This window comes from Eublepharis macularius, chromosome 8, assembly GCF_028583425.1.
Source record: "Eublepharis macularius isolate TG4126 chromosome 8, MPM_Emac_v1.0, whole genome shotgun sequence".
NCBI classification, from domain to species: Eukaryota; Metazoa; Chordata; class Lepidosauria; order Squamata; family Eublepharidae; genus Eublepharis; species Eublepharis macularius.
The window spans coordinates 69,843,201-69,863,367 of NC_072797.1; the positions used below are offsets into that span (position 1 = coordinate 69,843,201).

Consider the following 20,167-nt stretch of genomic DNA (forward strand, 5'->3'; position numbering starts at 1 on the left):
CCGAAGGGGCAAGCCGCTTCGGGATTAGGGTCTTTAAATTGCTTTGGTATGCTCCGTAAAGATTTGGAGCATAACAAAGTGAGAAGGGGAAGCTCTGTCCCAGCCCCCCACCCTTACCCCACTTAGCCCCCCACTCCCACTTACTTCTCAGGATGGGAGGAATGCCCAACTGGGCAGAGGGAGGGTGTGCTGCTGCCACTGCCACGCTGGCCAGAGAGGAGGTGGGGAAGGCCCAGAGCCGCCACCTCCACCTCCTCTGCAGCCAGCTGGGCAGCACGAGGGCATGCTGCTGCCGCCTCCGCCACCACACCAGCCAGCAAGGAGGTGGGGAAGGCCCGGAGCTGCCACATCTGCCTCCTTCACAGCCATCTTGGCAGCATGAGAGCATGCTGTCACAGAGTTCACCTGTGCAGCGGCCAGCAAGGAGGCAGGGAAGGCCCAGAGCTGCCACCTCCGCTGCCTCTGAGACCAGCAGGAAGGCCCAAGTAAGTGGAGTGATGGCCTGCCGGCCAGCAGGGAAACAGAGTGGCGGGAAGTTTAAAGGCCCCCGAAGCGACCTGAATTGCTTCGGGAAACTTTGATTCAGGTGTTCCAAATTGGAACACCCAAATCTTTCTGATTCAGGCAGGATTTGGTTTATTTTCTGAATCCTTAGCCTGAATTGCACACCCTCACTATGTACTAAAACTGTGTGGCTGCAACTCTAAGAACACTTTCCTGAGAGTAAGCCCCATTGAATAAAATGGGACTTACTTCTGAGCAGATTAGGTGTTGGCTTAACTCTCCAACCATTATAAGAGCACTGGTGGACCATAGCTATATAACACTATTTGAGTAACTGTATCTAATGTTATATTCCATGCAGAACAGAACAACCTTTCATATAGAATGCATCATATACTTCAAAGATATGATCACACTTCCAATTGGAAAATGTTTGTTTTAAATACAGACCCACTTTATATGGCACAGGAGTAAGCAGGCTTCAACTTATACAGAATGATTATATGAATGTCACTGAAGTCCTCTCAATCTTCGGGATGAGACTTGGCTCTAACAGAGCAGAGGACTGAGTTAATTGACCAACTGAAAATACTCCGTCTAATGTACTTTCCAAACTGTTCTCTAGTTCTGTTACACAAGGGCTAAGATAGGATGCTTTTCAGTTCTTGGTTTTCTAGGAGTTCTGAGAGATCCAAATGGCACTGGAAATGCAGGCATATTTTCAAAGACAATCTATATTTTTATTCACTACATTGCCCCTTGGAGAACCTTTTGGAATTTTAATACATACAACCAGGCCTGCCAATATCATAACTTGGATGCTGGCTCCTAAAAATTTCAACTTTTCTGTTCTGTACATGGATTTATCTAAGAAATTCAAATGTTTTTTGCAGCCCTGCTCTGCAATGACCATCTGCAATCTTGTTAATATTTTATGTATTTATTTCCTCTAGTTATACCCTGCCTTTCTCACCAATGGAGAATTAAAGTGTCTCACCATTTCTCTCTCCTCTATTTTATCCTGGCCCAAGATCACCCAAATGAGATTCCATGGCACAGTGGGGATTTGAACCTGGGACTCCCAGATAGCAGTCCAACAATTTTACAACTATGCCACACTGATGTAAATGCTTGTGTACTGACTCTTTAGTGATGTCATAGGGGATCTAAACATATTCCCTGATTGAGGGGGGCGGGGGGGGGGAGGAAGTACTTTATTAAACTATGAGAGCAAATCTAACCAGGCCTCCTTCCTTTCCTATCTCTCCTTCCTTCCCTATCAAAGCTCCCAGAGTTTTGCTCCTTTTCCTGGTTTCTTCCACGTACCTGACTTATCTTCCCAGCTCCCCTTTTTCCTTACAGCTTTTCTGTTCTTCAGGTTTTCTTAACTTTCTCAAGTTCCCATTTCCCCCCTTTTGTTCCATTTCCTTCCCTTCATTCCACCCACCCTACATTCCTCCTTGCTTTGCTTTGCTTGCCTGCTTTGCTTGCCTGCCCATGCCTCCTTTTTCCAATTCTCTTCCAGTGAAGTGATCCTGTAGTAGCCATTTTGGGTTCCCAGAGTTTACAAGGCAGTCCAAACTGACTGCAGAGATCTAGTGAGAGAATCCAGTGAGAACTCAGCAATTTAAAACTTTTAAAATTCCCCCTTTATTGTTTTACAGTTTAAGATTTTTTCTGCAACTCTGGGGATCATCTCCCTCCTCTGTACATGGCCCTAATCTGTGGATTTAATAATCTGCATCTAGGGGGCATGTTCAGAATTATATGATTAACTAGCAGCAACAGTAGTAATGACCCAGATTATCAAGGTCTCTGTTTTATCAAGTGTTCTTTGTCTGCAATTCAGCTATAGATTTTCATGCCAAAGCAAACCGCTAAAAGGAGTTGTACAGGTTTATTTTTATGATAAGAATGGAAAGGTTAGAAGGAGATGATCACATTGGAAGATACGTTCACCCACAGTTCAGAAGGTGATCTTGCCATGTCATTCAAGATTTCAAAGGCTTCTTTGTTCATACACAGGTTTGCCACTGGACATTTACTGTATTAGATATTCAGCATGCTGTGATTACAAGGTACAGTTCTATTTACTTACTATCTGGAATTTTAACAGTATTTGTGAAAAAGTGCTGACCCGCAAGTGTTAAACCTGTGTGCTGTTTTTGCTCTTTGGGAGGATTTTTTCTTGATCTTTGCAGTCTGCTGCCAGTGATTAGAGGTTATTTGAAAGCCAGTAATTTTTACAGGTCGGTAAGGTGCTCAGTATGTGTTATCTTTCAAGGTGTGCCTTTAGCAAGTAAAGACCTCAGCTGCTGGATCTCTTCTTATTAAGGGTTTTGTGGCCAAACTAGAACTTACACTGCTTTAATATTTCCCCAGGTTTTTAAAAACAGTTTTTGAAGGGGAATGCTTTTAGTTCTTTCCCTCCCAGCTGTTTTTCTGCTCAAAATCACAGGCTCAGGATCCTTTTCCTTGCAGGAGCAATTGTGACTGGTATGTAGTTCTCCGCAGGTCTTCTGCTGCTGACCACAGCTCCTGCAGATACACAGGTCAAGCTTCTTGAGCCCTTCTGAAACACCCCTTGCACCAAGCAGGCAGGAAAGCTAGGATCTGCATTCATTTTTAGGGAAAGGCTGTTATTTTGCAGTGAAACAAAATAACAGCCTTTCCCTAAAAATGAATGCAGATCCTAGCTTTCCTGCCAGCTTGGTGCAAGGGGTGTTTCAGAAGGACTCAAGAAGATTGACCTGTGTATCTGCAGGAGCTGTGGTCAGCAGCAGAAGAACTGCGGAGAACTACATACCAGATTTGCCATCTCAAAGACATATAGAAGTCTGAGTCTGTGTCTATGGCTAAGCAAAAAATGCACAGCTGCCTAGGAGGTATTCTGTGCTTTGCTAGTCAGTCAGAGCAATCTGAAGCTCCATTTCCCCTTGTTCTGTTCAAGAGTCTTTGGATTTATACCTAAGACTCAAGAAACAAGTAGTTACAGGAAATACATTGGCTGGCACCAATGTGGTTGTATTGGTTAGCACTAGGGATGTGCGTTTCGGCATTCAGAATGCCGAAAGAATGCCGAAACAAAAGTGTTTCGGCTTCTTTCGGGGAATGCCGAAACGTTTCGGGAAATGCCGAAACGTTTCGGGTAGCCGAAAGAAAAAAGCCGAAACGTTTCGGGATTCTTTCGGCTTTCTTTCGGCTTTTCAATGGGAAAATGCCTCCGTCTTCCCGGACGTCTGGGGGAGGCATTTTCCCACCGAATAAGCCCAAAATTGGTGGGGACCTTCCACTAACCCTTCTCTAACAACCACCCAAGTTTCAGACAGATTGGACTTTGGGGGGCCATGTTATGGCCCCCCAAAGCAGGTCCCCCCATCCTCCCATAAGAAAGCGAAGGAGCAGCATATTGTTAGCATGCTGCTACTCATCTTCTTCATTATTTCCTATGGGGGAAAAAATGAAGAGGCAGGCTTCCTTTGCCAGGGGTGGCATTTTGCATGCAAAATGCCCCCTCACCCTCAGGGGCCCTTCTCCCACCCCTCCTCCCACCCCCCACCAAGGCTCAGCCTGCTCCCACTTGGGGGGGGCCATTTCATGGCCTCCCCAAGTAGGTGCTCTAATCTCTACCACTGACAGCTGGGGGAGGCGTGTGTTGCCAGGGGTGGCATTTTGCATGCAAAATGCCCCCCAGCCCTCAGGGGCCCTTCTCCCACCCTTCCCCCCACCCCCCACCAAGGCTCAGACTGCTCCCACTTGGGGGGGCATTTCATGGCCTCCCCAAGTAGGTCCTCTCAGCCCCTAAAGTCCACCCCTTACAGCCCCACACAAACCCAATTCCCCCCCAGCTGCCACACACAGACCCAAATCCCCACATTAGCCCCTCACAGACCCAAATCCACCCCCACCTGCCCCACACCCATAACCCCAGGAACAGGCTGGCAAAGGCCAGCCCTCTCCCTTTGTTCCCTATGCTGGGAACTTCTAAACTCTCTTTCCCTGGGCAATTCTGCACAGCCCAGGGGTGCCACAATGGTGGGCACACTTCTGAGTGCCAGCTGGTCCCTGTGAAAGAGCACCTGAACCACAGACACCCTCCCTCAAATTCCCCCACCACCTACAGAGATGGCTGGCCAGCCAGCCCCATTGTTCCCTATGATGGGAACCAACTGCACAACAAAGAATAAAACAAGAACAACACAAAATAAAGTTTTAAATTTTTTTTTCTCCCTTCCAAAGTACAAGTAGGCAAAGCATTATGACACATTACACCAGCAGTCCCCCACACAGAAAAATAACACAACTCACTTAATATCAGAGAATCACAAAGCATGATTCCTGTCAAAAACACTTTATTTCTTGAACAGCTTTAGGTTACACAGCAGGGGGGAACACCAAAGGGCATGGCAGCACTATCTTACACAAAAATAACACAACTCACTTAACATCAGAGAATCACAAAGCACGATTCCTGTCAAAAACACTTTATTTCTTGAACAGCTTTAGGTTACACAGCAGGGGGGAACACCAAAGGGCATGGAAGCACTATCTTACACAAAAATAACACAACTCACTTAACATCAGAGAATCACAAAAACACAATTCCTGGCAAAAACACTTTATTTCTTGAACAGCTTTAGGTTACACAGTAGGAGGGCACAACAGGGCATGATAGTAATGTACTACAAAAAATAATACAACCCACTTCACCGTTTTTGACAGCAATTGTGTTTGTGTGATTCTCTGATGTGAAGTGAGTTGTGTTATTTTTGTGTAGTACACTGCTTTCCTGCTCTGTGGTGCCTTCCTACTGTGTAACCTAAAGCAGTTACAGAAATAAAGTGCTTTTGACAGCAATTTTTTGGGGTGATTCTTTAATGTGAAGTGAGTTGTGTTATTTTTGTGTAAGATACTGCTTCCATGCCCTTTGGTGTTCCCCCCCTGCTGTGTAGCCTAAAGCTGTTCAAGAAATAAAGTGTTTTTGACAGGAATTGTGCTTTTGTGATTCTCTGATGTTAAGTGAGTTGTGTTATTTTTGTGTAAGATACTGCTGCCATGCCCTTTGGTGTGTCCCCCTGCTGTGTAACCTAAAGCTGTTCAAGAAATAAAGTGTTTTTGACAGAAATCGTGTTTTGTGATTCTCTGATGTTAAGTGAGTTTTGTTTTAATTTTTCTGTGTGGGGGACTGCTGATGTAATGTGTCATAATGCTTTGCCTACTTGTACTTTGGAAGGGAGAAAATAATTTTTTTTAAACTTTATTTTGTGTTGTTCTTGTTTTATTCTTTGTTGTGCAGTTGGTTCCCATCATAGGGAACAATGGGGCTGGCTGGCCAGCCATCTCTGTAGGTGGTGGGGGAATTTGAGGGAGGGTGTCTGTGGTTCAGGTGCTCTTTCACAGGGACCAGCTGGCACTCAGAAGTGTGCCCACCATTGTGGCACCCCTGGGCTGTGCAGAATTGCCCAGGGAAAGAGAGTTTAGAAGTTCCCAGCATAGGGAACAAAGGGAGAGGGCTGGCCTTTGCCAGCCTGTTCCTGGGGTTATGGGTGTGGGGCAGGTGGGGGTGGATTTGGGTCTGTGAGGGGCTAATGTGGGGATTTGGGTCTGTGTGTGGCAGCTGGGGGGGAATTGGGTTTGTGTGGGGCTGTAAGGGGTGGACTTTAGGGGCTGAGAGGACCTACTTGGGGAGGCCATGAAATGGCCCCCCAAGTGGGAGCAGTCTGAGCCTTGGTGGGGGGTGGGAGGAAGGGTGGGAGAAGGGCCCCAGAGGGCTGGGGGGCATTTTGCATGCAAAATGCCACCCCTGGCAACACACGCCTCCCCCAGCTGTCAGTGGTAGAGATGAGAGCAGAGCACCTACTTGGGGAGGCCATGAAATGGCTCCCCCAAGTGGGAGCAGGCTGAGCCTTGGTGGGGGGTGGGAGGAGGGGTGGGAGAAGGGCCCGTGAGGGTAAGGGGGCATTTTGCATGCAAAATGCCACCCCTGGCAAAGGAAGCCTGCCTCTTCATTTTTTCCCCCATAGGAAATAATGAAGAAAGATGAGCAGCAGCATGCTAACAATATGCTGCTCCTTCGCTTTCTTATGGGAGGATGGGGGGACCTGCTTTGGGGGGCCATAACATGGCCCCCCAAAGTTCAATCTGTCTGAAACTTGGGTGGTTGTTAGAGAAGGGTTAGAGGAAGGTCCCCACCAATTTTGGGCTTATTCGGTGGGAAAATGCCTCTTCCAGGCGTCCTGGAAGACGGAGGCATTTTCCCATAGAAAAAAGCCGAAAGAATGCCGAAATAATGCCGAAAGAATCCCGAAAGCCGAAAGCCGAAAGAGATTCTTGTTTCGGCTTTCGGCTTTAACGATAGAGAATCTTCTTTCGGCTTTCTACTTTCGGCTATAGCCAAAAATTTTTGGCTTGCACACCCCTAGTTAGCACATGTGGTTGTATTGGTTAGCGCATTGCCTAGGAGATAGGCAATCCAAGTTTGAATTTTCATTCTGCCATGGAAGCTTGTTGGGTGACCTTGGGCCAGTCACACACACTCAGCCTAACCAACCTCATAGGGTTTTTGTGAGGAAGAGTGGAGAACGATGTGAGACACTGTGGGTAGAAAATTGGGGTATAAAGTAAATGAAAAAATGGCACATCTGGGTACCACATTAGGAAACACTGCTGTAGATACCAGCTAATATTTTAAGTATTTTTAAAATGTACTATAAATAAATCCTATCACTGGGAGTTTTTTTTTTTTAAATCCTAGAACATAAAGTAAGATGCTGATATTGACAAGCAATGGATTGTTTGTGAATATAGTTTTCATAGACTACTGCAAGACAGAGGGGTAAATTCTACTCCCTTAAATGTTTTATTTATGATACTCAACTAATCCACTATATCCTATCCTTTTAGTTTGCAAGTGAAATGCTATCTGATATACAAAAATCTTTTAAAGCAATTCTTAAGAGTTTGACTTGTCCAGTAGGATTTTTTATTCTTTTCCATTGAATGATAAATAATAACATTTGATTTATATACCGCCCTTCAGGACAACTTAACACCCACTCAGAGCAGTTTACAAAATATATTATTATCCCAACAATCACCCTGTGAGGTGGGTGGGGCTGAGAGAGCTCTGGAAGAGCTGTGATTGACCCAAGGTCACCCAGCTGGCTTCAAGTGGAGGAGTGGAGAATCAAACTTGATTCTTCAGATTAGAGTCCTCCAAACTGGCTCCATTTCACAAATACTTTGAAATGTTACTTTAGTTTTAAGAGTGGTTTGTTATGTGGCATAAGAGTGTGCTGCTGTTCAAGAAATGTGTCCAAAGTCTCATGGGCATAAAGAACTTCATAGTTCAAGGATGCCTGCCAATAAATATAGAATTAAAACTACATCCATAATTTGAGTGGACCATGTGCTGAACAGATTAGAAAATGTTGTCATGTGTTAAATATTGGCATATTCCACTTTTATTGGCTTAATGAGTTTTCATGCAATCCAGAAAAATACCCCACTAGATAAAAAACATGTACCAAAGTTTAAACCGGGCTTGATTTCCCACGTATCCGCCTGAAGCCAGCTTGGTGACCTTGGGTCAGTCACAGCTTCTCAGAGCTCTGTCAGTACCACCCTCGTCACAGGGTGATTGTTGTGGGGATAATAATAATAATATACATTGGAAACACCTCTGAGTGGGTGTTAAGTTGTCCTGAAGGGCAGTATATAAGTCAAATGTTATTGTTATTGTTATTCAATGGAAAAGAATAATAACAACACATATTGTTGAAGGCTTTCATGGCTGGAGAATAACAACACACTTTATAAACTGCTCTGAGTAGGCATTAAGTTGTCCTGAAGGGCAGTATATAAATCAAATGTTATTGTTATTATTGTTATTGTTATAAAACATAAGATGTCCATAGCTCTTACATGGGATTTGTAACTGCTAGTGCATTTGATATTAAATTTAAATGAAGGCTTTCCTAGTGAGCTTGCCATGCAGAGCAGCAACATACGTATTCACAGATCGCAGGAAAACAATAGAATAGAGACAAACACAGGAATGTTACATGTGTTAATAAAACCCTACAAATAAGAACATCCAATTATGCAAAATGTCCATTGAAATGGATTACAATTTTAAAGTTGCATTTAACTGAAAGTGCAACAGAAGCAGATTATGGAAATTAACAAAATTTAGGGTTTATTTATTAATCATGTCATGTCTGTTTTCATGTCACACTCATTCTGCTTTCACTTCTGATACACGTTGACCTTTCAGTGTTTTGTAGAACTGTGTATTGTGCAGATCTGATTTACAAGGGTTAGCCTCTGTGCAGACATTCTGAACCACTCTGCAACACAGAATCCAGTCAAAACAATGAAGTTGCATTTTCTTTTTTTACGAGTATATAATTAATTTAAATAATGTGATTTCCAAAGTAAAATAAATACATCTTTAAGCTATCTGTCTATTTTAAATGACAAGAAGGTTAACATGACAGAAATGTAAAAGCCAAAAAGCCATAATATAATTTCTAAATATTTAATATGTCATATTCTGAGATTACCCACACACAAAAAAGTTTCTCTTTAAAATATAAATTAAAAGTATTTAAAACCTACAAAATAAAGTAACTATCTGTTTCAAATATAAATTAAATGTATTTAAAATTGAGTTTACTAACCATCCAGACTGTACCATAAATCATAATCTAGACTACAGAAATCCATTTAAGAGTAACTAAAAGAATCCTGATTTTAAAGCTATTACATTAATCTTATAACGCGTAGTTTATGAACTACAGCAGTGTTGCTTTCAACATTATAATATCTCTGTGAACAGAATATTCTGGTTTCTTTTCAGTGGAGCCAAAACATTGATGAGAGAGAACCAACACATTTTAATGTTATTCAACAGACCTTAAAAGTCCTAAGCAGAGTTACACCCTTCTAAATCCACCACAGTCTATGGACAGAGTATAATTCTGCTTAGGATAGCATTGCAAGATATAGGAGACACACAATTAAAAGGCATAAAAGCCATCTAAATTCTTGAAAAATTAATTTTGATTTGCAGACATCCTTATAAGAAAGTTGTTTCTACACATTATTTTACATTTTGCAGCAAGTCTGCACAATGGAAATATGACTGCCATTTTAACTGTTCTGAACAGCATAGCTGTAGTATATGAATCCCTCGGGGGGGTGTTAAGAGGTTTTCTTTTCTTTAAGTTAAAAAATAAATTGTTCAGGAAGCATATTATATTATCTTTGGGATCTGTGAAAATGAATTATTCATTTCAAGGCTCTGGAAAAAAAGACAAAATGATAGCAGGTGATCAACTTTAGGGTCGCTGCAGAATAGAATGTCAGGAAACTGGATCCAAGTCAGAAATTCAATTACTTAATGACAATGATCTTGTTTCACTGTTTGGCATCTGATGACCCATTAGGAGTATCCTTATCATACAGATCTTTTGGTAGTCTCCACCAGCAGGGTTTAAAAAAAAAAGAATGTAAAAATCTCCCATTGACACTTTAAACTGAAGGTTTAGTGCTCAAAAATACACACAGACACAAATGGCAGAATTCTTAATTTTTAAACTGCATTTTTGAACTGGAAAAAATACGATATTGGAAACAATTTACTTGATGGTGTAAATTTACCAATTACTTAAAGAATTAAAGAATCCAAAGTACTGGCCAAATGTGGATTCTGAACTAGATTTTCAATTTCCTGTTCACCATTGGAGAAGTATTGATGGGAAGGACACAGCACACCCTCAACAAGTCATGAGGGAATAGCAGTATTCTTTAACATGGGCACATGCTGAGAACTGGGAAGGAGCACTTTGAGTCCCTCACTTATGAAAGTTTTACACATTCTTCACAATCTTACTAGACTGCAGTCCTTTTGTACCACAAATGGACCTGCAGTCACATTTTATCCAGCAAAAGCAATGTAAGCAATGGGATGCAATATATACCTTTACATGTGTAGTATAGATGTCCATACAAAACACTGCACATACTGTCTGTGTCCAACTGATACAGCACTACATAGTCACCTCTAAGAATTAAATCAAGCCAATGATTTTATAGATGCCATTCTTTACTTTGCCAGACTATCCACTAAAGTGAACTAATTGTCAACAAAAACTGATTAATCAGTTTAATAGAAGGAATTGAGCCTTCATTTATCTCCTTTTGAAATCCCCTCATAAACCAAAAATTGTAAAAAAAAAGGGTTGTAAAACCAGATTATGAACAGAAATATGAAATGCAAGCCTACAATAAATTAATGCATTTCTTGTTTTCCTAAACCTCTTCTCCGAGAATACATCCCTAAATAAACATATTTTTCACTGCACTGTTTAAAATTGAGGAGGGGTTCAGAAAGAGAGCAAGACCAGCGAGTGGCCTGTATTTCTTTCAAATAAAGGAAGGCTAGGAATCCGTTGTAATTGTTCTGGCTGTGTTTATCGACCACACATCTCTCTCAGGCGCCCCCTCCATAAGGCACAGCTCTCCAAAACCTGTCTCTCTATTCGGGCTCTCCACCGCCTTATTTCGCGACAGCCTCAGCTGCGCTTTTCAAGGCGAAGCGGAGCAGCCAGAGCAGAGAGCGATCACGGCTGTGTGTTTGTTTCTCTGCCTGACTGCAGGAGGCGAAGGGGAAGCCCATACGCCAGCGGCCGAAGCCAGCGCGGCGACTAGAAGGGACAGGCCTGGGCTGGACAGCTCCCAGCTGCTCCGCGACGAAGACAGGACCGGCCAGAAAAACAGCTTACCCTACGCCATGTTTCGGAAAAGGCGCAGATGTGAGGAACTAGCGCGCTCCCTGGGCCGGGGGAACCCCCGCCCGCAGCCAGGCAGCCCGCCTCGCCTCGCCTCGCCTCCTCTCCCCCGCTCGCCCGCCCGTCCCTCCCTGCGCCAGCCAGGGCTTCCCCGCGCCAAGGCACATTCCGGGGGAAGCGGCCGCCGCTCCCCCAGAGACAGCTGCTGGGCGCTCCAAGGTCATACTGGCGCCCCGCAGCCCTCTTGCCCTTTCAGCTGACTGGCTCCTCGGCCTGAAGAGTGAAAGCAGAATCCCCCTCCTCCTTTTCAGCGGCAAAGCGTTTCCCCGCCTCCTCCCTCCAACGGGCGGAGGCGCACCAGCGCTGCCTTTCGCACTGGCATTCCGGGATTTCCCTTTGTTCAGAGCCGGGAATCCTCTTCCAAGCTTCCCTCGGCACTCCCTCCCTACCGCAGTCCTCGGCACTCGTTCTCCGGAGCGCCTCCACAGCTTTCAAATGGAAGTGCTCCGGAGCAAGTACCTTGAGGATTGCTATTTTTAATTGAATTTTTGTATCCTCGAGCTGTACGAGCAAAGGATACATTGCTAAGTGCTTTGAGGATTGCAAACCTCCCCTGCATGCATCCCTTGAAAAGGTTAAAACAAAAAGGTAACCCCCAGTTACATCATACCGAAACCTGTTTGCACAAATGGCCGAGGCTGCGCAAGCTACCCACGCATTTGGATTCCCGGTCAGGATGGGGTTTTACTCAACCGGCTTTGAGTCCGTCGATGGAAGGGGCGGTCAGGGTCATTTTAGCCGGAAACGTGAATTAATTCGCGCCAGTGTGTATCTTCGCAAAGTGCTTACATGAGTGTCACATACACACTTTGCAGAGCTATATTGGCGTGACTTCGTGTGCCGTACAGACAGGCGCAAGCTAAAAATATCCACACCTTTTATTTTTATGGCGGGGGGGGGCGCTCAAAAGCTGCATTATGAGACCACCACCCTCACATCCCTTGGGTGGGGGGATATCTAGTAGCGGGTAACTTGAGCAGGTTTCAAACTGTCGTCTGCGTAATTATTGAAGGGGAAAACCCCACTTAAAAAGCCCTGGAGGCCTCTGGATTGAAGGGAGGGGAATAACCCTTACCTGTCTGAGCAGCAGCGGGCAGTGCTGGTGACAGCTCCCTCCTCCCTCCCCGGCAGCACTGCAGCGAGTGCCTGGCAAGGGCAGGAGGAATCCCCCGGGCAGCTAGAGGGAGGGGGCGGTAGTGGGAGGAGGGCGGCGCGCGCCCCTCTGGCTGGGCTGCACGCGCCGCTCGGGGATTCTCCTGCGCGCCACCTCCCCTCCGCGCGCTCCTCTTCTTCTCCCGCTGCAGCTTTCTCGCCCCCCACCCCCTCCAGGTGACGTGATGCCAGTTGTTTTGGTGCGCCCAACCAATCGGACTCGCCGCCTGGATTCTACGGGAGCCGGGATGGGCCCGTCGTGGCGGCCCCAGGACTCCCCTCCGCCGACCATAACGCATTGCGCAGGGTGCAGCACCGCCTGGTCCTCCTGCAGCTTTAACAGCTCTGACATGGAAACACCATTGCAGTTCCAGCCGGGCTTCTGCTCAGAGCAGCAGCAGCAGCAGCAGCAGCAGCAGCGCGCACACCCGCACCGCCTGCCCAGCCAAGAGAAGGCGGCGCAGCAGCAGCAGCAGCAGCCCAGCCCGTGCCTCCAGTGCAATAACTGCGCTTTCTACGGGGCTGCGGCTGCCGCCGGCGACAACCTGCCGCTGCTGCTCCGCACTTCGTCGCCTCTGGCAGGTGCCTTCCGGACTCGCGCCTCGCCGCTCTCGTGCTCCGCAGCCTCCTCCCGCCAGGGCAGCCAGCTCAACGTGAGCGAGCTGACCCCCTCCAGCCATGCCAGTTCGTCCAGGCAGCCCCACCACTACGGCCAGCCCCACCACTCCCAGTACCACCAGTGCCATAGCCAGCAGCAGCAGCAGCAGGCGGGCAGCCCCCACAGCAGCGGCAGCAGCGGCAGCCACCCCCCGTGCCAGCAGCAGCGCCGGGAGAGCAACCCCTTCACGGAAATAGCCATGAGCAGCTGCAGGTACAACGGCGGCGTCATGCGCCCTCTCAGCAACCTGAGCTCGTCCCGCAGGAACCTCCACGAGCTCGACTCCGAGTCGCAGCCGCTGCAGCCCCAGCCGCCACCGCCGCCGCTCCTCCTGTCCAGCCCCAGCGCCTCGGCCGCCGCCGGCCCGGAGATCGTGGTGTCCAAGCCCGAGCACAACAACTCCAACAACTTGGCGCTCTACGGCTCCGGCGGCTGCGGAGGGGGCGGCAGCCAGAGCAACAGCGGCAGCAAGTCCAGCAAGAAGAAGAACCAGAACATCGGCTACAAGTTGGGCCACCGCCGGGCGCTCTTCGAGAAGCGGAAGCGCCTCAGCGACTACGCGCTCATCTTCGGCATGTTCGGCATCGTGGTCATGGTCATTGAGACCGAGCTCTCCTGGGGCGCCTACACCAAGGTATCCGCCGCTCCCTCTTCCCTTACTTTCCCCTTCCAGTCTTTTTTTCTCGCTCTTTCCTCCCTCCGGTGTAACTTTTTGAGCATTCCTCCTTTAAAGCCGGATCCTGCAGGCGTTCGCTCATCCCCAGAAAAGCCTCTTGCTTTAGTGGCATTTCATTCTGAGGAATGCAGCCAAAGTCCTAAACGCGTTTATTTCAAAAGTGCGCCCTGCGACTGTACTCCTAGCTTCTGGCAAGTGCTCCCAGGATCCACATAACAGTTTTCCCATGTTCCCAGTGAAGGCTGTGAGCCTGGTCCAGTTACTTGGTGACAATCGCTTTGATGATTCTCACTAACTTGCTCTGGAAATTGTATCGGGTACCACTGGTTGGGTGGATTGTAGCGTTACTTGCTTTGTCTGCAGATGTGGGAGAGTGTTTTTTCGCCCATGCATAATTACAAATTACTCTGTGAAAGGATAGTATAAAAATTGGTCCACTTGTACAACTAGTGGACAACTGTGAAAGGATAGTATAAAAATTGGTCCACTTGTACAACTAGTCAAGGTTATCCTAGTAAGATTTTCCTGAATTGACTTTGCATCATCCATATATATGATAAGTGTCTCCAGCACTAAGATGCCCTGCAGACGCTTCCACTGTCAGAGGAACTGGCATATCTGCGCTTACAGCTTCTAGGGACAGCTGTGTGCTAAACCTTGCTTCTTTGTTGCACATACTGAAAGAGGAGCAGAGGATGGGATGATAACTCGGTAAAATTATTTAAAAAGTTAACTTGAAATACTGAGGATTTTTGTCCTCTGTAAGATTAATGCCTTTTAGATTTATATATGTATAAATCTATACATACATACATACATACATACATATATATATTTAAAAAGAGACTTGCTCTCTTGCTAGGTTTGCAAGTAACTTTGTTTGTAGGCTGACATTTTCACTCCCCGTTGCTTTGAGTTCACCTGTTCCTAGCACTGTCTCATCTGCTACAGCAAGTTTTTTTTGTTTTTAGACTAGTGGCATTTTTTCTTGCAACAGATAGCCTGTATTCCCCTGTGAGGTGTTTGGGATGGAGAACTAAGAGACCCATGTAAAAAGTATCTATTTTTCTGTTGCAGGAATCGCTGTATTCATTAGCCCTAAAATGCCTTATTAGCCTCTCTACAATCATTCTGCTTGGTCTGATTATTGTATACCACGCAAGGGAAATTCAGGTACGTTCCATTTAAGAATCTGAGGCTTGCTACTACTTGTCTTTCAGGGACGTTTCTGTAAAATTAAGCAGACTGCCTTGATGCATTCTTACTAAATATATAACAATGAAACTGTTTACATTCTATCTTGTTATTTGCAATGCCTGGAAACAGTAGTATGCATGTACTAGTTATGCCTTGTTTGCCTTAGAGGTGAGAGAGAGCTGTAATGCTTGTCCTTCTCCAATAACTACATGCTATGCTAATCCATATGCTCTCACTGGATCACATGACTAACAGTGGAGGCAGCAGTCACCTTGGTTATGCTTTGCTAAATGTCTAACATACAAATAGAGAACTGGCAATTTTTAAAAAGTTTTTTGTGAAAGAACTCCAGGAAAATGCAAATTTGAATTTAATTCATCACATTTGTAGTGCTCTGAGAATGGCCAATAAGAATATTTTTAATAGACAGCTAAGAACATACCTTTGGTTCAGGACTGAATGATTTAGTACTGATTTTTACTAAACACATTCAATCTTGATTTTAGGTGGAGAGAGAGGGTTTTTACAATAAGGAGATACTCTCAGAGCTGGAAAAATGTACAGACACTTATGAAATGTGACTTCTAAACCCATCTACTTGTGATGAAAAAGACATTTGCACTTCAAAAGTGATGGTATTTTTTTCTTGAATGCATGTTTACTTGGAAGTAAGTCCCACTGATTTCAAGATGTGTGCAGAGTATTGAGTCATGGAGCCATATTTCCATGAAGGGAGAATATCAAATTCTACTCATATATAATGTGGTGATTTTTTTAGTTAAAGAAATCCTGTGATCAAGGAAACAAGGTTTTTTTCAAGGTTTTTAACATATAATATATTCATGGAGGAAAATATCACCATGTGTAATGAGCTGGCACTATCATATAGAGAACTTTATTTTCTTCTTAGAGTAGTTCAAAATTAAGCCACAGATTGTGATGTTTAGTATCTTTCATTCAGAAGTCCTTATCTAGGAGGCATAGTGGAATTTTAGTTTAAGATCATAGACCTGATTGACTTACAGTGCATTCCTATGAAAATTTACTCCAGTCTAAGCCCCATTGATTTCAGTGGGCTTAGACTGGAGTAACTCTGTATAGGATTGCATTGTTAACCTGTACAGAAGTCTGAACAGAGTGTATTTACATAAAAAGACATTTTTAAAAGTTTTTTGTTGAAAAAGAATCTGAACGTATGTGTTGATTTTTATTTTTTTTTAATGAAACCAGTCGGAATACTTATGCAAAAACATGACTTTAAAAACATGATTTACAATTAATTTTCAATTTTTGTATCTTTTTTTCTTGTCTTCTGACATATTTACAATACCTTTTCAAACATCAATTTTTAGTAAATCAGCAATGTTTTCCAAATTACAGTAATATCACATAATTTTAAGAACCCTAAATAAAATAACTCTTTCTGTAAAAGCTCAGTATTTGTCACAGGAGATGAGCAAAATTCTACTATCAAATGAACTGAGCTGACAGAGCACATCTGAATAATATAGTCTAGATTCCTTTAGATTTATAGCAATTGCACGGAAGAATCATTCTTACTTAAAAATAAAGATGTGGTATATGCAGCTAAAATAAATCCATGGCCACACATGCATATTTACCTGGTAACAAACCTTACTGAACACAGTGGAACTTACTTCAGAGTAAAAATGCACTGGATAGAGTAACATGTTATAAACTGAACTTTGCCTGCAGCTCATTGGTTCCTTCCACTTGATTCAGTGCAGCAGACGTGAACATCATTGTTCAAATACTTATTACAGAGTGTTTGAACTCATTACGATGTTGGAGAATTACAGTTTTACACTACTGCTTGTTGATCTTTAGAGTATGTGTTTGTGCAACAAAAGTTAACTTGTAGTTACAGTTGTGTGACGGCTTCTAGACCTATTAACAGTGATCTTCTAAAAAATCACAACTAGTTTTGCCAAGGCTGAAGTAGTTTTCAGTACTTTCCTTTGATATTAAAATAAAAATAATCCTAGCTGCATAATTTTTTTCAAATATGGAAGCTCCTGTAAATAGCCAGTCTTCATTAAAAAATTGCTGATACATTGCAAATCTTTGGTGCATGATTTACTCATCTTGAAATGAACTTTGTCATTTCTTTCTAACTACTATTAATGTATTTGTTTAGAATATTGATATCACTTTTCAGATACTTTCTTTAGGTATCCCTTTTGCATGAAATATTTGCCTGCTCTGTGATGGACAATTACAATTAAAAATAGCCAAAAAAATGCACTCAAAGTAAGCTGAAAGTAGCTATTTTCTGAAGTTTCTTTTATGAGGAAATCTTCTATGTGCAACAATGCAAATCCTGCTTTGAACTGGTGACATGATGGTTCTGTGACAATCAACATATTTTAAGACAGTGGTTTATATGATTCTACTTTTTATTTTATCTAAATTTGGTCTATACTCTGAGAAAAGGTTTAATTAATATAATATACACCAATAACAACAGGAAATGACTTCTTTAATTATGTTGAAGTACATTGTTTTAGTTTTAAAGAAAGTAATACTGCATTATCAGGTGACCCAATATTCTCGGTTTAATTTGTTATAGAGAAGGGAAGCAACTTCAGTTTCCAGAAAGTCTTGCATGAAACCATCCATTAAGTAATACCCCCCCCCCCACACACACACACCAGTTTCCTAATATAATGCTCCTAAAAGATCTTACTGATAGAAAGTTCAAATACTTTAGTGGTTCTAAGCACTGGCAGTTAAGTATTTTTAGTTCTGACAAATGCTGTCGAGGTAGTATGTAAGACCACGTCAGTACTAAATCTATCCAAATTTAATTATCTTCCTATCAGTACACATTGAAGAATTTTACAATACAGTTAATTGTACAGAAGCAAGCATGAAATTGTGGTAGATATTAGATAAAGTGTGTGTGCGTTAAACTCTATATTTATAGTAGAAAAAAGAAATTCATCAACTCTCCACAGCATGCAGCCTTTCTTTTTCAGCACTGTGGACAGCTCTAAATATCAGATGCTTTGTCTAGTCTAGATTGAGCAATTTAACCTTTTCTCCTGAAAATACATGCATAAGTAGACATGTAGTAAAATAATCTTTAGACCTTGGTTAAAGTTTTTTTCAGAAATCCAAATGTTAAATTAATACTGTATTGATTTTAAGTTGCTTGAATAGAGACAAATAATTTCTTTTCTTTAGAATAAACATATTTTATACACAGGGTGCATTTTCTGATGGCATAATCTGGCCAGGCATATAGGAAAAAGATGTGAGAAATGCATAGGTGAGAAGATTCACCTTTTTTCTTTATGGATTTCAAAGGTGATGGCCACTCCCTTAGAAGTTTAACAGTACCATCCTATGCATAGCTTCACCCTTCTAAGTCCATTGAAGTACATGGGTTTAAAAAAGTGTTCCTGTTTTAAGATTACACTGTAAAGCTGCAATTGCTAGGGAGTAAGTCCCACTGAACTCACTGAGACCTGATTTTGAGAAAATATAATTAGAATTGCACTGTTAGTTTTGTTGCATGTGGCTAATTCAGTTCAGTTGATTTCTCCAGTTTCATGATTTCTCTATTTGTGTTATTCTGTGCTGGGTTATATTAAGCAAAAAACCGATCTGTGCATATTCTACTCTTAATGTTCTAAACCCATTTCTAAAACCAGTTAATATTTCTACGCCAATAAATTGGTATCTTTAAATGTTTAGCAATGGATGCTAGTTTCAAAATAGCATCTCTATCAAAATTGATAGATGGAATGTTGTGCAACTCTTTGAAGTTATTTTAATTTTCAAAGAAGTGCCATTACAAACACTTGTGATAACATTTTAGTAAAAAAATAACATTTTCCTGAATTTTAGTAGCTAACAAAGGAACACGTTTTATCTGAGGCACTTTACATAATGTGAACATCATGCTTTAGACCAAAAGAGGGAGGCATACATTTTTCTTCAGTAAGAATCTCAAGAAATGCATGCAGACTGAGAAGAAAATCCTAATGTAGAACTACTGCATTTTTAATGGCAAGTTTAAAACTTCATTTTTATTAGGAATAAAATCATGTTTCCTCATGGAGTAATAGTTTTTTAAAGCATGGAAAAGTTAATAACCTATTTGAAAACTTCATCCAAACTTTTCCAAGCAAAACAGAATAGGAATATAGCTAATGATGTGCAGTGGAAGATATACAGACAGTATTTTTTGTGATGATGTGATGCCTGCCTAGAATTCGAGTTTTTCATTCAGTTTTTTGAACATATGGATGCAGGCATATGTGAATGCAAACCACATCCTTTGAAGTATGCCTTCGGTATGAAGGATGCTTAACAGCTGAAGCATGTGTGATTGATTACTTAACTATATAGGGTTAGCAAATGTTAAACTGTATGACATTTAATGTCATTATGTTCAAATTAAAGGGGGGAAATTAGTCTTTTGACTATGAACATGCAGTACAAGTGACACTATTTCATAGTGTATTGTTGTCGATATGTAACTAATTTTCATAAAGTGGCAGTATATTGGTTTATTGCCTTGCATTTACAGAAATGTACTATAATTCTATAAAGGTGGTATGAATTGCCCATAGCTTTGTAATGGATGTGATGGTTTATTAAACCAGTTGTGTAGTACCTCAGTCTTTTAACTGTTAAATCTACTTGTTAGTTGGCTTTTAATTTTATATTGTTTTTAATTATCATTGTAATTCAATTTGAGTCAGGTTTCAGAGAAAGGTTATTAAAATGCTCTAAATAAATGAATGGTCTTCTGGTAGAAAGGCCATTGAGTATATTTGTCTCACAATGAGTCAAGTCAATAGTACCTACAACACAGTTGCAGATGCTTTTCACGATGTCAGGCATGGTTGTTTCTTTAACTTACTATGCTGATGAATGGACATGCCCTTTGACAGCATCAAGGCATGAGTAATAGGTGGATATCTTTCAGAGCAATTCAGTGGAAGTAAATAAGTATTACTTCATTGTTATTGCAATGCATAAACAAGAAAACAGTACTACAGTTTAAATATGTTTTAAGATTTTAGTGATAAGCAAGAAACAACATGAGTTGATGTTTCTCATTTCTCATTTCTGTCTCATTTGGGGGAATGTGGT

The 20,167-nt window shown here is 42.6% G+C and overlaps 1 protein-coding gene across 2 annotated transcripts in view; it reads left to right on the plus strand.

Moving 5' to 3' along the window:
* The first annotated feature begins 11,299 nt into the window (after nt 1-11,299).
* Nucleotides 11,300-20,167, plus strand: part of KCNN2 (potassium calcium-activated channel subfamily N member 2) — a 106,816-nt gene continuing 97,948 nt past the window's right edge. Inside the window, exons 1-3 of one of the 2 annotated variants that reach the window (XM_054986231.1) lie at nt 11,300-11,321; nt 12,687-13,801; nt 14,921-15,016. In XM_054986231.1, the coding sequence (XP_054842206.1) occupies nt 11,300-11,321; nt 12,687-13,801; nt 14,921-15,016 (1,233 nt within the window). Of the gene's footprint in view, nt 11,322-12,686; nt 13,802-14,920; nt 15,017-20,167 lie in introns of those variants that run through there. The other variant, XM_054986232.1, reaches the window with a different exon arrangement.